The sequence below is a fragment of the Boleophthalmus pectinirostris genome, unplaced genomic scaffold, assembly GCF_026225935.1.
Source record: "Boleophthalmus pectinirostris isolate CB_2022bp ecotype Guang Dong unplaced genomic scaffold, ASM2622593v1 HiC_scaffold_22, whole genome shotgun sequence".
Classification (NCBI taxonomy): Eukaryota; Metazoa; Chordata; class Actinopteri; order Gobiiformes; family Gobiidae; genus Boleophthalmus; species Boleophthalmus pectinirostris.
The window spans coordinates 26,511,966-26,528,984 of record NW_026571190.1 but is presented as its reverse complement, the minus strand read 5'-3'; the positions used below and the strand labels follow the sequence as shown (position 1 = coordinate 26,528,984).

The following is a 17,019-nucleotide window of genomic DNA, read 5'->3' as shown; positions in this document are numbered from 1 at the left end:
GTAATGTTAAACCTTTTCTTATTAAAATAAATGTTCAATAATAGTTCTGCTTAAACACTGAATCCAGAGCAAGCATAATATAAAATAATAACAACATTTTAAATAAATAATCTCTCTATAGCCTATCTGTAGCCAGTGGGCCAGCTCTAAGACATATTTGATATGATCTCGTGGGCCAAATATAATTATATCACTGGCCAAATTTGGCCCCCGGGTCTGAGTTTGACATATCTGCTTTAGCACATAGTTAATCTCCACATGTTTTCATTTTCAGGCGGGTGAACAGTTTTAGTAGGGCCTACAGTGTTTTTCAGATGGAGAAGTGAAACTGGGTGAACGTGAAACCGCACCAGTGCAGCCAATCAGAGAGCTGCTTACTTCCTTGTTGACAAAAAATAAAAATAGCTACAGACAGTACGAGGCGGCCTTATTTGGTTAAAAAGTACTATACTCTTTGGGGAAAACAAAACATTAACACAGCTTTAATTGTGCTCATTGTTGGATTTTCTTTGGACGAGCGTCAAAGTGCCTTTCCGAGAGAACCATAGGAGATCACTTCTACTAAGGCTGGGAATCACAGGGCCCCTCACAATTAAATTAAATTATACTAAATGATATAATCACAATATGGTGATAGATGTGATAATTGATATATTGCACATGATATACTGCTGTTTTTTAAAAATCAAATAAATTTCAGCCAAATGATTTCTTTGTTAAACCCATAGTGCAAAGTTCATTTGAAATACATCTATTTTAATCATCAAAATGGTGAATATGTCAAGTGTATTGCATAAACAAGTTTGCTTCCACTAAATAAGCAGCAAAACTGTAGTGTGGCCACACAAAAAAATTGTTAAAAGATCCAAAAAATATGATTCATGGATACAACAGCCCATGATAACGATACTGGGCCACCAAAGTTAGTATCACGATATATATATGGATATTAAGATATTATTGCACACCCCTAACTTCTACATCACACTGACACATTTGGCACGCTGTAGGGCCATCCATCATCTCTACATGCACACATTACACATGCATCCATACTGTGTGTAACAAGGCCAACAGGAGCTGACAGCATAGGAGCATATAGAAAGACATGCCTTCACTATAGTGCTTATAATGAACTACAACTCATCTGTGTGTTCTCCAGCAGAGGCCTGATGATTCAACATAATGAGATCTCAATGCAACAACATAGTCAGAGCTTCATCAGAACAAAACGTCTCACATAATGTCACTAACTAAAGGCACCGACCTGGACTTCATAACTCATGACATGTTTAAAGGTCCCATATCATTACACAAAAATGACTCTTGTGAGCTTTAAGACATGTTAGAATGCTGCTGCTGTTCAGAAGGGCCCATATTGTGCTATTTTCTGATCTATGTTATATTGCTTCCTCATCATGTAACGCTGCATTGTAAGTCTGTCTACATCTCCAAATCTCAAAATGCTCTGTTACACATTGTGATGTCATGAAGTTGTAGTTTTCAAGGTAGCCGCTACCATTTACCTTTAGTTCAGTAGAGATGGGTAAATCCAGGGCTGATTAATGAATTATCCAAATGATTCTAGTGAAGATGTATGGAGTTTAAAAACAGTGGAGCACTTCCTGTATTTACCACATGACATCACAAGGTGGAACATAGTGTTTCCTGTTTGAGAGAAGCCTAAATATGCAGGATTTGTGTGTGAATGAAACAAAACACAACTCCAGGTATGTGGCCAAACTTCCTTGTCAAAGGAAGGACCGCTGGGAAAATCAGGTGCCACAGTCAGGCGCCAGTGCCAAAAACTGTTGTTGTCCTTAGGCAAGACATTTACACCTACATTGCTGAGTAAAAAAATTGACTGTGCGTGAGTGTTGTATTTTGGCTACAATAGTAGCTCATAGGGATGTAACAATAACTGAAATATCGTATCATCAAAAGTCTCACAATAATATCGTGGGCTGTCACAATATAACGACTCACAAGTTCCTTTGCTTAAATGCATTGTTTTATAATAGGAGCAGCTAAATAAACATCGGGAACTACATTTCCCATGATTCATTTCAGTGCAGAAAACAACATGAAGATATATGTTTTTTACTTGAATTCTTGGCATTAGGACGGAAATAATTCACACCAAAATCTTGTAAAAGTATTTTAGAAGCAAAAAATTGTCCCATTTACAAATACATTAACCTCTTCAAAATATCTCAATAAATGTCGTACTGTAAGATGCATACTGTGATAATATCGTATCGAGAGATTTGGATATCGTTGCATTCCTAGTAGCTCATCATCATGTGTGGAGTGAACGAACAATGAACTGTGAATCACTTTGGGTCTCTTCAGAGGCATTATATAAATTTTATGACTAATTTATATGTTTGTGATGTGTAATATGGCCCCTTCAAATGTCCAAAAGGTAAATTCATAAATGTTGAATCTGGTAATTTCTTGCATTTACTAGACATAAACTCTTTGTATAACAATAAAAAACTGTGTTTAAACAATCTAAATGTTAACTGCCCTCCTCTGCGTTTAATATTATCGCCCATAGAATGTTGTCATGCCAGCTGAAACCCAGCAATTGAGGTATTTCAGACACAAACATATAGGCATGAATAAATGGCATAATTATAGTACATTATGTAAAAGGGACATTGGCAGGTGCAAGGTGCTAATGGTTCGCAGCTTTGATAACAGGCAACTCTCTGACCATTTACTCATTAGAAGAAAATGTATCATAATGATGATTCCTATTAAAAGCCATATTTTTCTCCTGGGCGTAAGAAATCCCTAATCTGTCAAATGAGTTGCCATTTCTTTGTAATTATATAAAGGTGGCTTTGATGGGAGACAATTTAAGCTTTGAGACTGTGCTTGGGGAACCTTGTCTTACTTTGATGTTAAAGAGGAAAAAAGAAAGAAGATTAAAGAGAACTATTGTGTGGAAATAAAGGAAAAGAAAGAGAGATGTGCCAAAAAGAGAGAAAAAAAAAAGGCCATAAAAAGAACTCTTGAACGTATGGTCTGGCACCTCAGCTGTTGTCTGGGAATCTACTGCAGCGGTGTCACCTCAGAAAAAACACACATCAGTTTAGAATAAGTATTTCAATTATTTAATTAAAGAATAATTGTATAAAATTGTGTCAGTAGTCCTTAAAGGGCCCACGTTACACTATTTTCTGTTATAATGTTTCCTCACCATCAACATACCCTGAGTTGTGTTTTGTTTCATTCATGTTTAACATACAAATCCTGCATATTTATGCTGAGTTCTTCTCTCAAACAGAAAACACTCTCTCCTTGTGAGGTCATGTGGTAATACAGGAAGTGCTCCACTGTGTTTTAAACTCCATACAATTTCACTAGTCATTTGGATAATTTCAGCTCTGGAATTTCCAATCTGCGATAAACAAAAGGTAAGATGTGAAAACTACAGCTTCATGACATCACAAGGTGGAACAGAGCATTTTGAGCTTTGGAGATGTAAACAGATTAATAATAAAGAATTACTCACCAAACATATGAATGAAACACAACTCTGGGTATGTTTTTGATGAGATAGCAGCATTTTAAAATGGCTAAAAGCTCAGATTTGTGTAATATAGGCTCTTGTAGTTGACTAATTATTTTATTTGTATTATAAGGATTTATATGGACCACAGCAGAAAGGTTTATGCATGGAGTAAGCTTGCTGGACTTTTAGGGCTGACTAAACAGATGAATCTGTCTTTTCACTTCTGAAGATGCTTTTTCTCAATAGTTTTAGAGAAAGATGCTAATAAATTTGACATCTTTAACCAGTGTCATGTCCTGCTTTCAGTTTAATGATGCACAGGGCATGTACTTAGTCAACCAAGAATTTCTTTAAACACCTACAGCCCTAAACTTTTGCCTGCTCGTGTCAAATATCTTTACTCTATCCATGGATTTCAGAATGATAGAGAGAAGAAGATTGGGACAGTTGCCATTTAACAATTTAAAACACAATGTTATATCTTTTAAATGTGGAAAACGTTCCCTCAAAATGCTGCATATAACAGTAAGCTAAAACCAGTGAATATTTAGATTTGGTGATGAATCATACGTAAATATGAATAACATATGTACAAATCATACTTTTAAATCCATAAGACATTTTTCTCCTTACAGTGTTACCTATGCAGTAGCTGACACTGTCTCTCCGATTTTCTGTTCACTTGCATTTCAAATCTCTTGAGCTAAAAATAGGATATTGCCCCAAGGGTTGAGAACCACAGATATTTAGTAGTTGAGGTATAATGTGGTATATTCATTTTATAATCCCATCATTGTCATTGTTTGGCTGTCTCAGCGACAGTTGGGGGAGTCTGTACAACGCAGACTGACAGCTCATGCCTCGCTGGGCTGCACCTCTGTAATAATGGCTCAAATGACACAAGTTTCTTCACAATGACTGGCCATAGTTGTTTCACCTCACTGTAGCTACACAAGCGTGGCTTCAAGTGTACAGTTAATGTTGTTGTAACTCACAGCAGGAGGCCTCAGAGTGGAGTATGTGATGAAAAATGCAACCAAGGCTAAACAGAAGCAGGCGGGAGTGAATGTGGGCCTCTTAAAGACTACTCTATGTGTGCACCACAGCTTCAGCTCGTTCCTACTGTCAACCGGACTGACTATATGCACAGTATGCATGCATTCATTCATTATTCATCAAAAAAACAGAAACCATTATTAACAATTACTAAATGAAACAGTGGACAGATATAAATTGAATCTTACTTTAAAAGGCACTACATCTGATTTTCTGTCTTAAAAATGTGAAAAACAGAAAAAGTTAATTTTAAACAGTTTGCATTTAGCATTCTGAGGGTCCTAATTATTCATCGCATTGAGTTACGAACGCATTTCGTGAGTGGTAACAAGCATGCTAACGCACACTTCCTGATTATCACTATCACTATCATTGACTAATTTTGACCTCAAATGTTTCTTACACAATATATCTTTACTCAGGCAAGACTAATTTTATTACATATAGGTAAAATCAGGTATAGTCAAGTAAAACTATTATAAGTCCCAATTTTTAGCTGAATACTGCAATTACAGCTACAGTACAATTCTAGCTCTTCTTAATCCTCTTCATAGTTATTTATTTATTTAATTTGCAAAAAACATATGAAAAGAGGAAATGCTACTTATTATTTTATCACATTTAGCACTGGCCACACTGGTAAAGCTGCACAAACTGTTTAAAATTGGCTCCAATGAGAATTTTCTTAAGACTGCAACTTTCTTCTAAAAGACTATGAAAATTACTTTGGATGGCACAGAATGAAACTACTATTTAAACAGAAACATATGCGTAAATGTGGGCTGTAGCATGAACAATGTCAAATTTCGCAATAGTCTTTTCCATTTTTCATTTTACGTCCCTCCCAGCTCGTTAGGGGGGGGGGGGGGTAATTGGGCTACTGCAACTTCCAATCCTGCACTGAACTATGTGTGTGTGTGTGTGTATGAACCTCGACTCTCTCCTCTCCCTTCCCTTATCTCCGTCTCAACAAATGGAGTCTTGCAGATGAATGTAAATGACCGCCCTCCGCTGCTCCACGCAATTAGCACAAACTCAACCTTTCTGCTTGTTTGGGATTAAATACCCACAAGTCATCCTCTCTCGTTCCCCCTCCATATTTAAAAGACCAAGTTCAGCCTGACGCAAAGCCCTGAAAACCACCACATTAAGTGACATTCTCTTCTCCACTCCTCTTATCTTTGAATCTTTTATCTCACAGTGGCTGTTTTTTTCTGGGGCAATATAAAACAGAACATGAATAATAGTATAGAAATACAACCATAGTCCTATATGTTGGACGATCTAGTTGGCATACATACACAAAAAATGAAGGTCTCTAATATTAAAAAAAAAAAAAAAAAACTCTAATAACTACACTTTAACTACCCTTAATAAAGCATGAACAAAGACTTCATGCATTCATAATGACGGCTTAGGGTTACAGTGACTAGAGTTGTAGTAATGACGTAGTGAATTCAGGTTGACATCTTTTTTGATCAGCATCCCCTATTTTACCCGTGGATACGATGGCGACCCTAACATCCTTATTCTCCTACCTAACTATTATATTATATATATTATAAAAGTAACGGTGATAAAAATAAAGCTTTGTAGAAGCAGTTAAGATGCCACCCCTTTGTCAAACTCACTTGGTCCACTCTCTTTTCTAAGAACCCCTGAGAATGACTCAATTAAGTCTTTGTTCATGCTTTATTAAGGCTAATTAAAGTGTAGTTATTATTAAATGATACGACGTCAAATTTTTGGGTGGACTGTGGTCGATTATATAACATCACTGAAGTGTGGACGTTAGAAGATTTGATGTGATAACAGCATCTTGTGTCAGTCTTATTATGTAGAGCCCCCCCTGGGCGATATCCTGATGTGTTTTCTAACCAGCTCCGACAGCTCCTCTGATTGGCACATGAACAGGCTACAACACAAAGCAGCAGTCCATCACTCAGCACCATCAGCATCTTGTTTTCAAATGTTTTAAAAGGTCATGGGAACAAGTGTGTAGTCATTCAGTGCCCACAAAACATTTAAAAATATGTCACTGTGTGTTTTTAAAAGTGCAAAACAAAGCAGTAACATGGATTTTTTAAGAGACAGGACACTGCCAAAGGTTAATCAGACAACTTGAACTGTGTGTCAAATGAAATCTGGAATAATATATATATTTTTTGAGATTTAACAAATCCCATAACATGGCCTCCTCCAAAAAGTTGCATTGTGTTCCTTTAAATATACTGTTTGTTTGTTTGTTTGTTTGTTTGTTTGTTTGTTAATGAATGCCTGAATGTCTGTAGTGTGCTTGTCTTGGCCTGCCAGGCACTACGGATGGAAATGTAGCATATTTACAGCATACAGCAAAACCATTAAAGGAGAGATGGGATTAATGCAGAGGAGACCAGCCCCAGCTCCCAAAGCTTCTGACAACCTGTTGTAACCCAGTGCAATGCTGAGAGGTCTCCTGAGATCTCCAAATGACTCTCCCCATCCACACAGCAGCCACTGATAAAACGAACTCATTATACAAAAAGAAAGCGCAGGGAGAGGAGAGGCGCACGATGAGAAGAGGATTCACAGCCTGTTTCAAGGGCACCATTAAAATGTACAAATGTTTGTAAAAGAAAAAAAGAGAAAGCTCATGGCGTTGGATTTATGGGAGGGGGAGAAACTTTTATTTGAGATTTGTGCAAAAACAGGACAAAGGGCTGAGATCTGAGAAGGACAAAAACAGGGTTTAACACCTTTCTTGACCTTCACCGCAGCATGGTTTGTGGGAAAAGAGAAACATGACAGGGAAAATGCCCTGAAGTTGCGAGCTGTTTGGATTCAGATGTACGGAAATGAGACATGACAAAAATAAATATTGGGTTCAAGGTTGCGTAAGCGTTCGTGAACAGGCATGAGGATATGATGATCTGTTGTTTGTGAGTTATGTGAAAATGCAAATGCAAAAAAACAAACACACAAACAAACAAACCAACAAACAAAACAAAACAGATCAATTTCATGTGATGTTCATGTATGAGCCAATTTTCCCCATATCCAACAATGCTGGGATGCACTTTTTATTGCTTCACCAGATGTGTGTGTTTGTTCAGTTCTTTTCAGGCATGCTCCAGTTGAAGAGAGATCACTTTACTTTATTATGTTTGATCAACCATCGATCTCCAGGTTGTTAGCAGTTTTTATTGTGAGACTACTCTTACATCACACACCCTCCCAGAAAATCTTGATACATGAAACATTGCAGTTTAATTTTTTTGCACACTGTGTCCATGACATTGGCTACAAAAAAATCTTTATATTTAAATGCAAGCCCCTTAATAGAATCAAAGAAATGTATTTCCATCAAAACAAGCCCAGGATGTTGTCATAGTGTATTGTTTTCTGTCATTTGTCATCGAAAATGCTTGGAGCCTTGCGTTTCATGACACTGCAGATTAAAGTGAGTTCTCTTGATTCTAGCCTTGAGAAACAGTCTTCCCTCTTGCTGCTGTTTTCAGTAAATAACAGAGATGGTGCACAATGTTCAGGAGTAGAGATTTTGGCATGTGCTCTTTGTATCAGTCTTAATCTGTGTTATTTCACCAGGTTAAATATGAGGAAAAGGACTGAAATAGGCACATCCATCACACCCAGACTGCACTGTATCTCCGTATGCCAGGAACAGAGAGAGCGAGGAAGAGATAAGGAGAGAGAAAGACAGAGAGAGAGGGAGACAGAGACAGAGAAAGGGGGGAAAACAGAGAGAGAGAGAGAGAGAGAGAGAGAGAGAGAGACGGTGAGCAGAGAAAGAGAGAGAGAGTTTTACTTCTAAGAGTTTGGGGGAATTAATCACTACAGTTGGGAATCAATTCGCTTATTTATTTTATTAGATTATTTCTCTAGACCAAGGTGGAGCTTCTTTTCATACAGTTTTGATTGCTGATTAGAAGTGTGCAAAAAAAATCATATAATTTAATGTGATGATACAGTATCGACATCGTGGGCTGCTGTATCGTATTTTTTTTTATATTTTACTAAATTACTTTGTTACAGAGCTACAGTTTTGTGGCAGGTTTAGGGGAAGGAAACTCGTTTATGCAACACATTTGACATTTTCACTGTTTTGATGATTAAAATGGGTGTGTTTTAGGGCTGCATAGGGAATGAACGTTCGATTAGTTTCATTCTGTTGTCACAGCTCATAAGAAAGACCAAGACAAGATGGCAAGTCAGGGCAGAAGCGAGTTGGACCCCCAAAAAATACTACTACTGCAATTTGAAGCATTTTGGCTTCAGGTGCACATTTGTTTACGTTTTACAGCAACAAAACTTAAAACCACATGGCTCATTTGCCGCGCCTGCCGATCAGCTTCTGTCAGACTAAAGGACATGACTCAGTGGATTATGTGTTCTTTCTGCAACAGAGGATGTGCAGCTGACAGTGAGTCTGTTCTCTGCGTGTATTGCGTTGGAGATGGTTCATGTGAAACTTTTTTGAGATTATAAATCTGTAGGTCATACGCACAGACCGTATAGTAGTGTGGCTTCGTAGTTTACCAAAGTCGTACATGTCGGTAATACAGTAATACCATATACCCTGGTAAAATATTGAGAAGGTTTAACGATATCAAAATTTGGATACTGCCCAACCCTTGCATGTTTCATATTAACTTTGCACAAGAAGTGGTTTAACAAAGACTTTTAGTATCACAGCCATGATTTAGACATTATTCTTTATTTAACCATATCAAATCAATTTGAAATATAGCATACTGAATTGAAAGTGCACTGTATCAAGATATGTATCGTATCATTGCCTATGCATCGAGGTTTGTATCTTATCAACAACTTCTTAATGATACCCAGCCCTACTGCTGATTAGCATTTTTTTTTGGTGTGGTTACGTGATGTTGATGAGGAAGACCGCTAGTGAGCAGTCAAAACTAAAAACAAGCTAAACCTAAGTCTGGAAGAAGAATTTAATAAAATAAATAAATGGAAGATCAAATGAACCTCGCTGGACAATCACTACAACACCACATCTCTTTTATCAGAATCTAGTGATAACTATTAAGGATTTATTTCCATTAAAATAGATTCAAGGAACAAAAATTTAGTCCAATGATACTTTTTAAACGAGAGGTGAACTGAGGTTTCTATTCTGTTCTGTCTTCCTTTGTCACTTAGTTTGATGTATCCCTTTACCCCGAAGTATTTAAATTCACAGTTCGAGTTCATTCTCTGCAAAATCTATTAGGCTCAGTTTGTTGTTCTCGGCTGTACTTCATTCTGGGAATATTCTACATTTTTTCTTAAGACTCCCATAACTCCCTCTTGTATGACAACAAATGTAATGAGGTCTGTGATTCATGCAGGCCTGGGCTCATAAAACCACTTAATGAGAACACAAGAGGAGTGCAACATTACTGGTAGTTAATAGAAGAAGAGAAACATCAATATTCTAAAGAATCCTATAACCTAATCAACATATAATTGTCATAATTGTAAACTATGTAATTACAATTTTTAAAAAAAGGAAGAATAAACCCTCAATTTGCTCTCAAGTTCGCATTAAGTAAAATAATGAGTCAACTAATAAAAATTCCATCGACTAAGAAACAGATCGACTGGCAACTACAATAGCACAACAGTTTTTATGGTATAAATCTGGTCTTGGGTTTTTGTGTCTGGCATAAATTAGTTTTAGTAGTATCATTTATCATCTATATTACTATATTTATTTACAGAAATATATCATACTTTAAAATTTGTTATTGTGACAGACCTAATGCTCACACACAGACACACTAGGACACACACAAACACATAAAAGCACAAACATGTCCAAACTAAAGTCCTGACAATGGATCTGGAAGACCTCTTTAGTCCCTGGAGCTGGAGCTGAAGGTGAGGGCCAAGTCTGTTCTCCTACTCTGCCAATTCCAACACATGGCATGGACTGCAATAATGGACTAATGGAAGTGGGCACAACAGTTCACTCAGTCATGGCGCCCAGTGAGACAATAGAGCGTTAAGGTATCAGGCCAGCATGTTTGGCTTCAACATGATGCTCTGAGACCAAGTGGAATAATGAGCCAATGTATGAAACACACATGTTCGGTGCTGTTTTCAATGGAAACCTAATTGCTAAATGACCAGATATGAAAAAAGTGGTTTGCCAGACATAAGAGCCAAGTGGAGAGGCTGGAATGCACAATGGATTTGGTATAATTGCCAACTGATAGTAAATGGACTCGGCAACCAGAAGGGAATTGAGATATTGATAGAAGAAAATCGTTAGTTCGTTCTCACTAGACTATATGTGGCCAGAGAACAGGCACATAAAGGGGAGTGTAAAAGCTAACCTTCTTTATTCAGACAGATCTAACCTTGGATTCACACTTTTGCAGCTGGAAAGAGGTTTCTTGGCCAGTTTTTACTCCAGCAGGACAAATACTGAAAGGTATAAAATAGTCTGCTCATAGCCAATAAATAAATAATGTGTTTGGGCCTGGGATGCACTGATTCTGCTATTTTAGTTCTGATACCGTTTCAGATACTACTTTAAGTATCTGCTGACACCCGATATCAACCAATACCAGTGCAGAGACTATAAACACCATTTATTTTATAATGTGTTATGTAGTGTGCTATTTATTCCACTAGTAGACTAACTATAGAACTTTGTATAGACCATTAAATAGTCTAATTACATCAATTTATATGTCCAACCAGGACATCAATTTAACCAATACTTGGAAGCCGATATTCGATCAAGCCATTTTTCAGTATTGCTGGCAATGTCTGATACCAGTATCACTCAGCCCATAAGCAGAAGTTTAGTAACAGCTTACAGAGTATTGTGAAAAAATGAAGCCTATATCTATCAGCAAATAGTTGCCATGCCAACCCAGCCCTCTGCATTCACGTCTGCTTCTTGTACTGGGAACAATCAAATGGACAAAGAGAGAAAGTTTAGTGCAGGGAGTGGATGGTAATCACTGTGAACAGGAGAGAAGGCTGTTGAGCATCAAACGCCCCTTCGCCGTGTGCTGCGCTCCATTAGCGACACTTTCACGTGTTTGTCTGGGGTTTTGATGCTAGGGGCCTCTGTGTGGTGATTATGCAGCATGTCTGTAATGTTCCACAGAATCCTTCTTCTCATCACACCCACAGAAACGGTGACATCTAATGCTTGTTACTTGCTATGCTCATGTAAGCCTAGAGCATACATCCACTAAGTGTGCTGACGTTTACAGCCACACACCTCTGAAGAGGCTTTAGTTTTGTCTACATCTCCAAAGCTCAAAATGCTCTGTTCCACCTTGTGATGTCATGTAGTGGTAGTTTTCAAATTAATATCCACTCTTTACCTTTAGTTCAGCAGAGACTGGCAATTCCAGGGATAAAATCATTGAAATGATTATCTAGTGAAAGTATATGGAGTTTAAAAACACACTGGAGCATTTCCTGTATTACATGACATCACAAGGTGGAACAGAGTGTTTTCTGTTTGTGAGAAGAGCTCAGCATAAATATGCAGGGTTTGTGAGTTTAACATGTGTAAATGAAACCAAAGACAATTTCAACTTTTGATGAGGAAACCACAAAGTAACATGGATCAGAAAATGTGGGCCCTTTAGCAACAAATGAACCCAGAATTAGCTTCAATTATCGTAACAGTGTTTTCTTCATCCATTATATAGGTTTTGTATTGGATTATTGCACTGTGCTGAGCTTCTAAGTGGTCAACCTGAGACAGTTAAGACCTTCCTTTTGTCCTTGAAGATAGAGATCATCTTTTCTGAGAAAACACCAAAATGCACTATACTACACCAAATGTCTATTGACCCTAAATAGAACGACATGTGTTTGTACTAATAATAATCCATATTTATAAATATATTTTAACTGCCGTGGGTGGCATGTGTGGAAAGGTAAATGGCCGTATTGAAGCATGTACAGCTCCATGTGCTCGAACAGACCTGATCCACAGTGGGTTTTGTGCACTCTTTTGCTCCATGCTGTGAGTGTTTTTAGATCTTAGCCGACACGCTGACAGAGGCCTGTCTGTGACGTCAGGCACTCGGGGAAGTCAATTAACCACAAAATCAATCATCACTGAGACTGGCTATGAATACGAAACAGCTTGTGAGATTCTGAAAGAAATTTCAGTTGACTGATTTTTGCAAATAAAACATCAAATACTAAATGTCACTTAAAGAGGGACTGTGTAACTTTCCTGGTGTTTGTCACCTGTTTAACTCCATGTAGATGTTTGGTTTTTTATCCTGGAATGTTTACAGTATGCTATTTAATTTAACTACCATGCAGACAAGCACCAGGCCAGGTTTTTGTTTTGAGAAATTAAAAAAATGGCAATTAATAAATATATATATATTTTTTTAATGTCATACTGAGGGGCATTCCAAGCAAAGCAAACACATCACCAAGAGACAAGCAGCTAGTGGACCCTCCAACAGAAAAGTTGCACAGTGCACCTTTAAGCTCAGACTTCGAGATGTTTTATAAATATATTTTAAAGAATTATCTTTTAAGTACACCAAATAAATGTGTCATTTGCACATTTAGAATCCTGCATTGTGTGTAAATTTACATATCGAACATCAGCTGAAAGAACAGGACCGTCCATAATTGTGAGGGTACTTGTTTCAGTGCTGTACATACACTTATACAAATATGGAAGACTCATTCTCATCCTTTTGTATCTATTGTATTTCAAATCAAGTATAATAAGGACATGAATAATTCTGAACCCTTCTTACCTTAGCAGCCATCACCATCGCAGAGCCTCCCCTGATGCCCAGGATTGGAATGTGAGTCTGTGCAGAGATGAAGTCCAGGATCTGTGCGATGGCCTCCTGGTCAGTGTCGTCCCCGAACACAACGCCTTGTAACGTATTCCTCGCCATTTGAGCGCAGATCCGGTTTATGATACTTTTGGGGTCTGTTTCATTCATCGTCACCACTTCTACTTTGGGAGGATAAGGAATGTGAAGGAAGTCCTCTTTTTCAAGTCCTGCCCCTAACGCTACTTCACTAGAGTTTCCCACCAGGATGACAGCGATACTGAGGGAGTTGATGAGTTTGGGGTTGATCGGTGGCAGTGGTGCAGCGCCTGGAGAAAAGGGAGGGGGGATGGCTACACCTCTTTGATTGGGACCCCCTCTCTGGCCCCCCTGTCCTGTGTGGGCACCTCCAGGAACAGGCCCTCCAGCTCGCCGACAGTGGCAGACGGGCAGTAGCAGAGCACACACCAGGAGCACAGAGAGGAACAGCGAGAGGAGGGGTGGTTTCCTCCAGGACTGCTGCTGAGAAAGAGGAGGCTGAGAGGAGCGGCCTGCAGAGGGACGCGGAGGGGAACAGACCAAGTGCTTGTCCTGGAGATGGGAGGGAGACAACTGGAGGCCGACAAGCATCGTGGAAGAGTGTGGAAGCCGTCCCTGGAAAGAGGAACAATGAAGAAAAAGTAAAGTTTAGGAATTAGGTTTCAAGAAGGCACAAAGACATTATTTATATGAAACTGGAAGTTGAGCAAGTATCTTCTAGTCTAGAGTAACACGCCAAAGGTATGGAACAAATCTATAACAATCTCTTCTTGACTAATAACCACAATTTTTGTAAACATTGAAACAGTATCTTAGGAAAAGACCAGATCAAAGAAAAATATAGCCAACCAAGAACAACCAAGAGGAGTAAGAAGTGCCAACAAACATGGCAGCACAACTGACACTTGCTATGGCCTCTACAAACAGCATTTTATCAGTGCAACACTTTGACTCTTTGGCATATACACGACCAAAGTTGGTCTAGAGCAGCAGTCCCCTTCCAGGTTGGGGAACGCTGGGCTACAGGCCTACTCTAATGCTCAACCAGCTTCCTGCCAACAACAGTTAGACTGTTAAATCAGAGACTTTTATTACAACTATTGTCAACTGTGGGAAACACTGTGGGAAACACTATTCATTATTATGCAACATAAAAATTACAAATAAACAAATCTAATTTTATGTGATCAAGACAATTGTTGTAAAAGTCCATATTTTCAATCCTTATGTCAATAGCTCTTAACAGTTAATTGTTACTTTCTTTGTGAATAATTAAATGTTCTTTTTTGTATAGCCAAAATCACAGCAGTGGTGGCCTTGCAGGGCTTAACCAAATTGTTGATTTAAGTTATAAAATCAAACAGTGAAACAGTCATTGGCCAATAAACGACAAACAGATTAGCCAACAGTCACATGAAAAGAGCAAACAGATATCTGTCACAGAGCACCCGCTGTCCTTAAACCCTCCTCCTCAGCAAGGAAAAGCTCTGTGGCGGAGCTCCATTAAAAACTCAGGCAAGATTCACTTTCCAACTGCAGGTGGATTCATTGTGCCAGTGTCCAAAGTACCAAAAATATTTACAGTGAGCAAAATGTCCAATAAGTATTTACAGCAAAAGAAAATCAAGTTCAACTTTAACTCAGGTCCCCTTTAAGTTCAGCTTCACACTGACGTTATCTGCTCTAGCTATAGTGCATACGGTGCAGACGGATGAAACAGCGGGGAAAACGGAGAGTGAACTAGTGTGTGCGGGATGAATCAGCGTGTGCGTGTGGGCACAACCATTGCAGGCTGTGGTTACACTGGGGGTGAAAATGCAGCCTAGAATCATAGACAGAAACAAAACTCAAAACAAAAAAAATGAGGGAAAAAGAGAAACCTTGAGGAGAACCACATGACCAAAAGCATTGTTTGAACTGGAAAGGCAAAATGTTTCAACCTAATTACACACTGTAAACACGCTGCATTATCACTACACTGTGCAAAGCCTGTGAGCTTCCATGCACTATCAAGTGACAACACCACCTCCACTGCACTGTGCTGTGCCTTCCTAGGAGGAACCCTGTGGCACGCATCAAAGAGAGGAAGCCATTGTGTGCGTGAGCTTCTGTGTGTGTGAACTTGTGTGTGTGTCTGTGTGTGTGTGCGCATTTTTCCAAAGTTGAGACAGCACTGGGCCCGTTTTGACAGATTGACAGCCTCACAGCTTCATGGACTTGGTGAGAGGCTAAGTGACCATTAGACACAGAGACCCCGCCACACTCTCTGGTTCACTCTCTCGCTGCCTCATTCCCACACCGATTTTTCTGTTGTTTTCATCAACCTGCTTCTTTCTGCTGCTCCTTTAGACGATCCCTCCGCTGTTGTAAGAGATCTATTACTTATAGAAATGTATTAGACATTAGGGTTGTCAACAAATCAATACACGGATACTGGTCAATACTAATTAAAACTGATTCAATACTCATTGAAGCAGGTACACAATTTAGCTTTTCCTGAGTAGTTTGAATGATAATAATAATATTGAATGAATTAATGGATCTTATGTGCTGCATATGAACAAGAATAAATAGCAGTAAAAGTGACTTCAGTCTATTATATTATTTGTACAGTAAGTGGCTATAACTATGGTCACCTACTGTGCAGCAAATGGACATATCAAATAAATAAAGAGCAGGTAAAGTGACTAGGGTGAATTGTACCAGTAAAAACATTATATGTTACAGATCTATTTAGTGCCACAAATTTAGTGCCATTCCAGCTTCATTAAATGCAATGTTGAATGTTCCACTGTTCTCTTTTTTATTTTTGTTTTATTTTATTACTATTATAATGTTAATTGTGTCCATCTCCCTGTGAAAACTGAGTAGTAACATTATTTTAAATGTAAACCAGGGGCATAGAGTACAACCACATCCCCATATTATACTATGTTAGTTTTATACGCTCTTTGAAGTTTGCATTCTTGTGTAAGAGTGTGTCGAAGTATAACTCAAGGCATATTTAACAGTTGATAAACGCAAGTGATGTTAATGAGAGAATGTTCATGCTAATATTGTGAATTAAGCGTAGAGAAGCTCTTCAAGAACAATATAAAAGAATGCCCTAGTTAAAAAAGACACATGGCTTTTTACAGTATTTAGAATTAAACTGTAACATACTTATATTATTACTTCACATTTTGTTCATTCACTGTAAATTGCAGTGTTGCTCTACCATAGCTTAAAGGGCCCATATTACTATTTCCTGATCTATGTTATGATGTTGTTTCTAGAGATGTAAAGATATCCAAATCTCTCACAATATGCATCTCACGGTACAATATTTATTGCAATATTTTGGAGAGGTTAATATAATTTTAGATAGGACACTTTTTTGCTTTTAAAATACCTTGACAAGATTTCGGTGCGAATCATTACTGTCATAATCCCAAGAGGTCAAGTACAAAACATGACTTCATGTTGACTGCACTGAAATGAATCAAGGGATATGTAGTGTCCTATGTTTATTAGCTTTTGCTACTATAAAACAATACATTTAAGCAAAGAAACTTGCAATTCGATATATTGTGACAGCTCACGATATTTCTGTGACACTTTTTATGATACGAT

At 38.2% G+C, this 17,019-nt stretch overlaps 1 protein-coding gene across 1 annotated transcript in view; it reads right to left on the bottom strand.

Moving 5' to 3' along the window:
* grin2bb (glutamate receptor, ionotropic, N-methyl D-aspartate 2B, genome duplicate b) overlaps window positions 1–13,506 on the bottom strand; it is a 65,675-nt gene extending 52,169 nt beyond the window's left edge. Inside the window, exon 1 of the mRNA XM_055158155.1 lies at window positions 13,345–13,506. Coding sequence (XP_055014130.1) covers window positions 13,345–13,491 — 147 coding nt within the window. The 5' untranslated portion in view covers window positions 13,492–13,506. The remainder of the gene's footprint in view (window positions 1–13,344) is intronic.
* Between the last annotated feature and the right edge of the window lie 3,513 nt (window positions 13,507–17,019).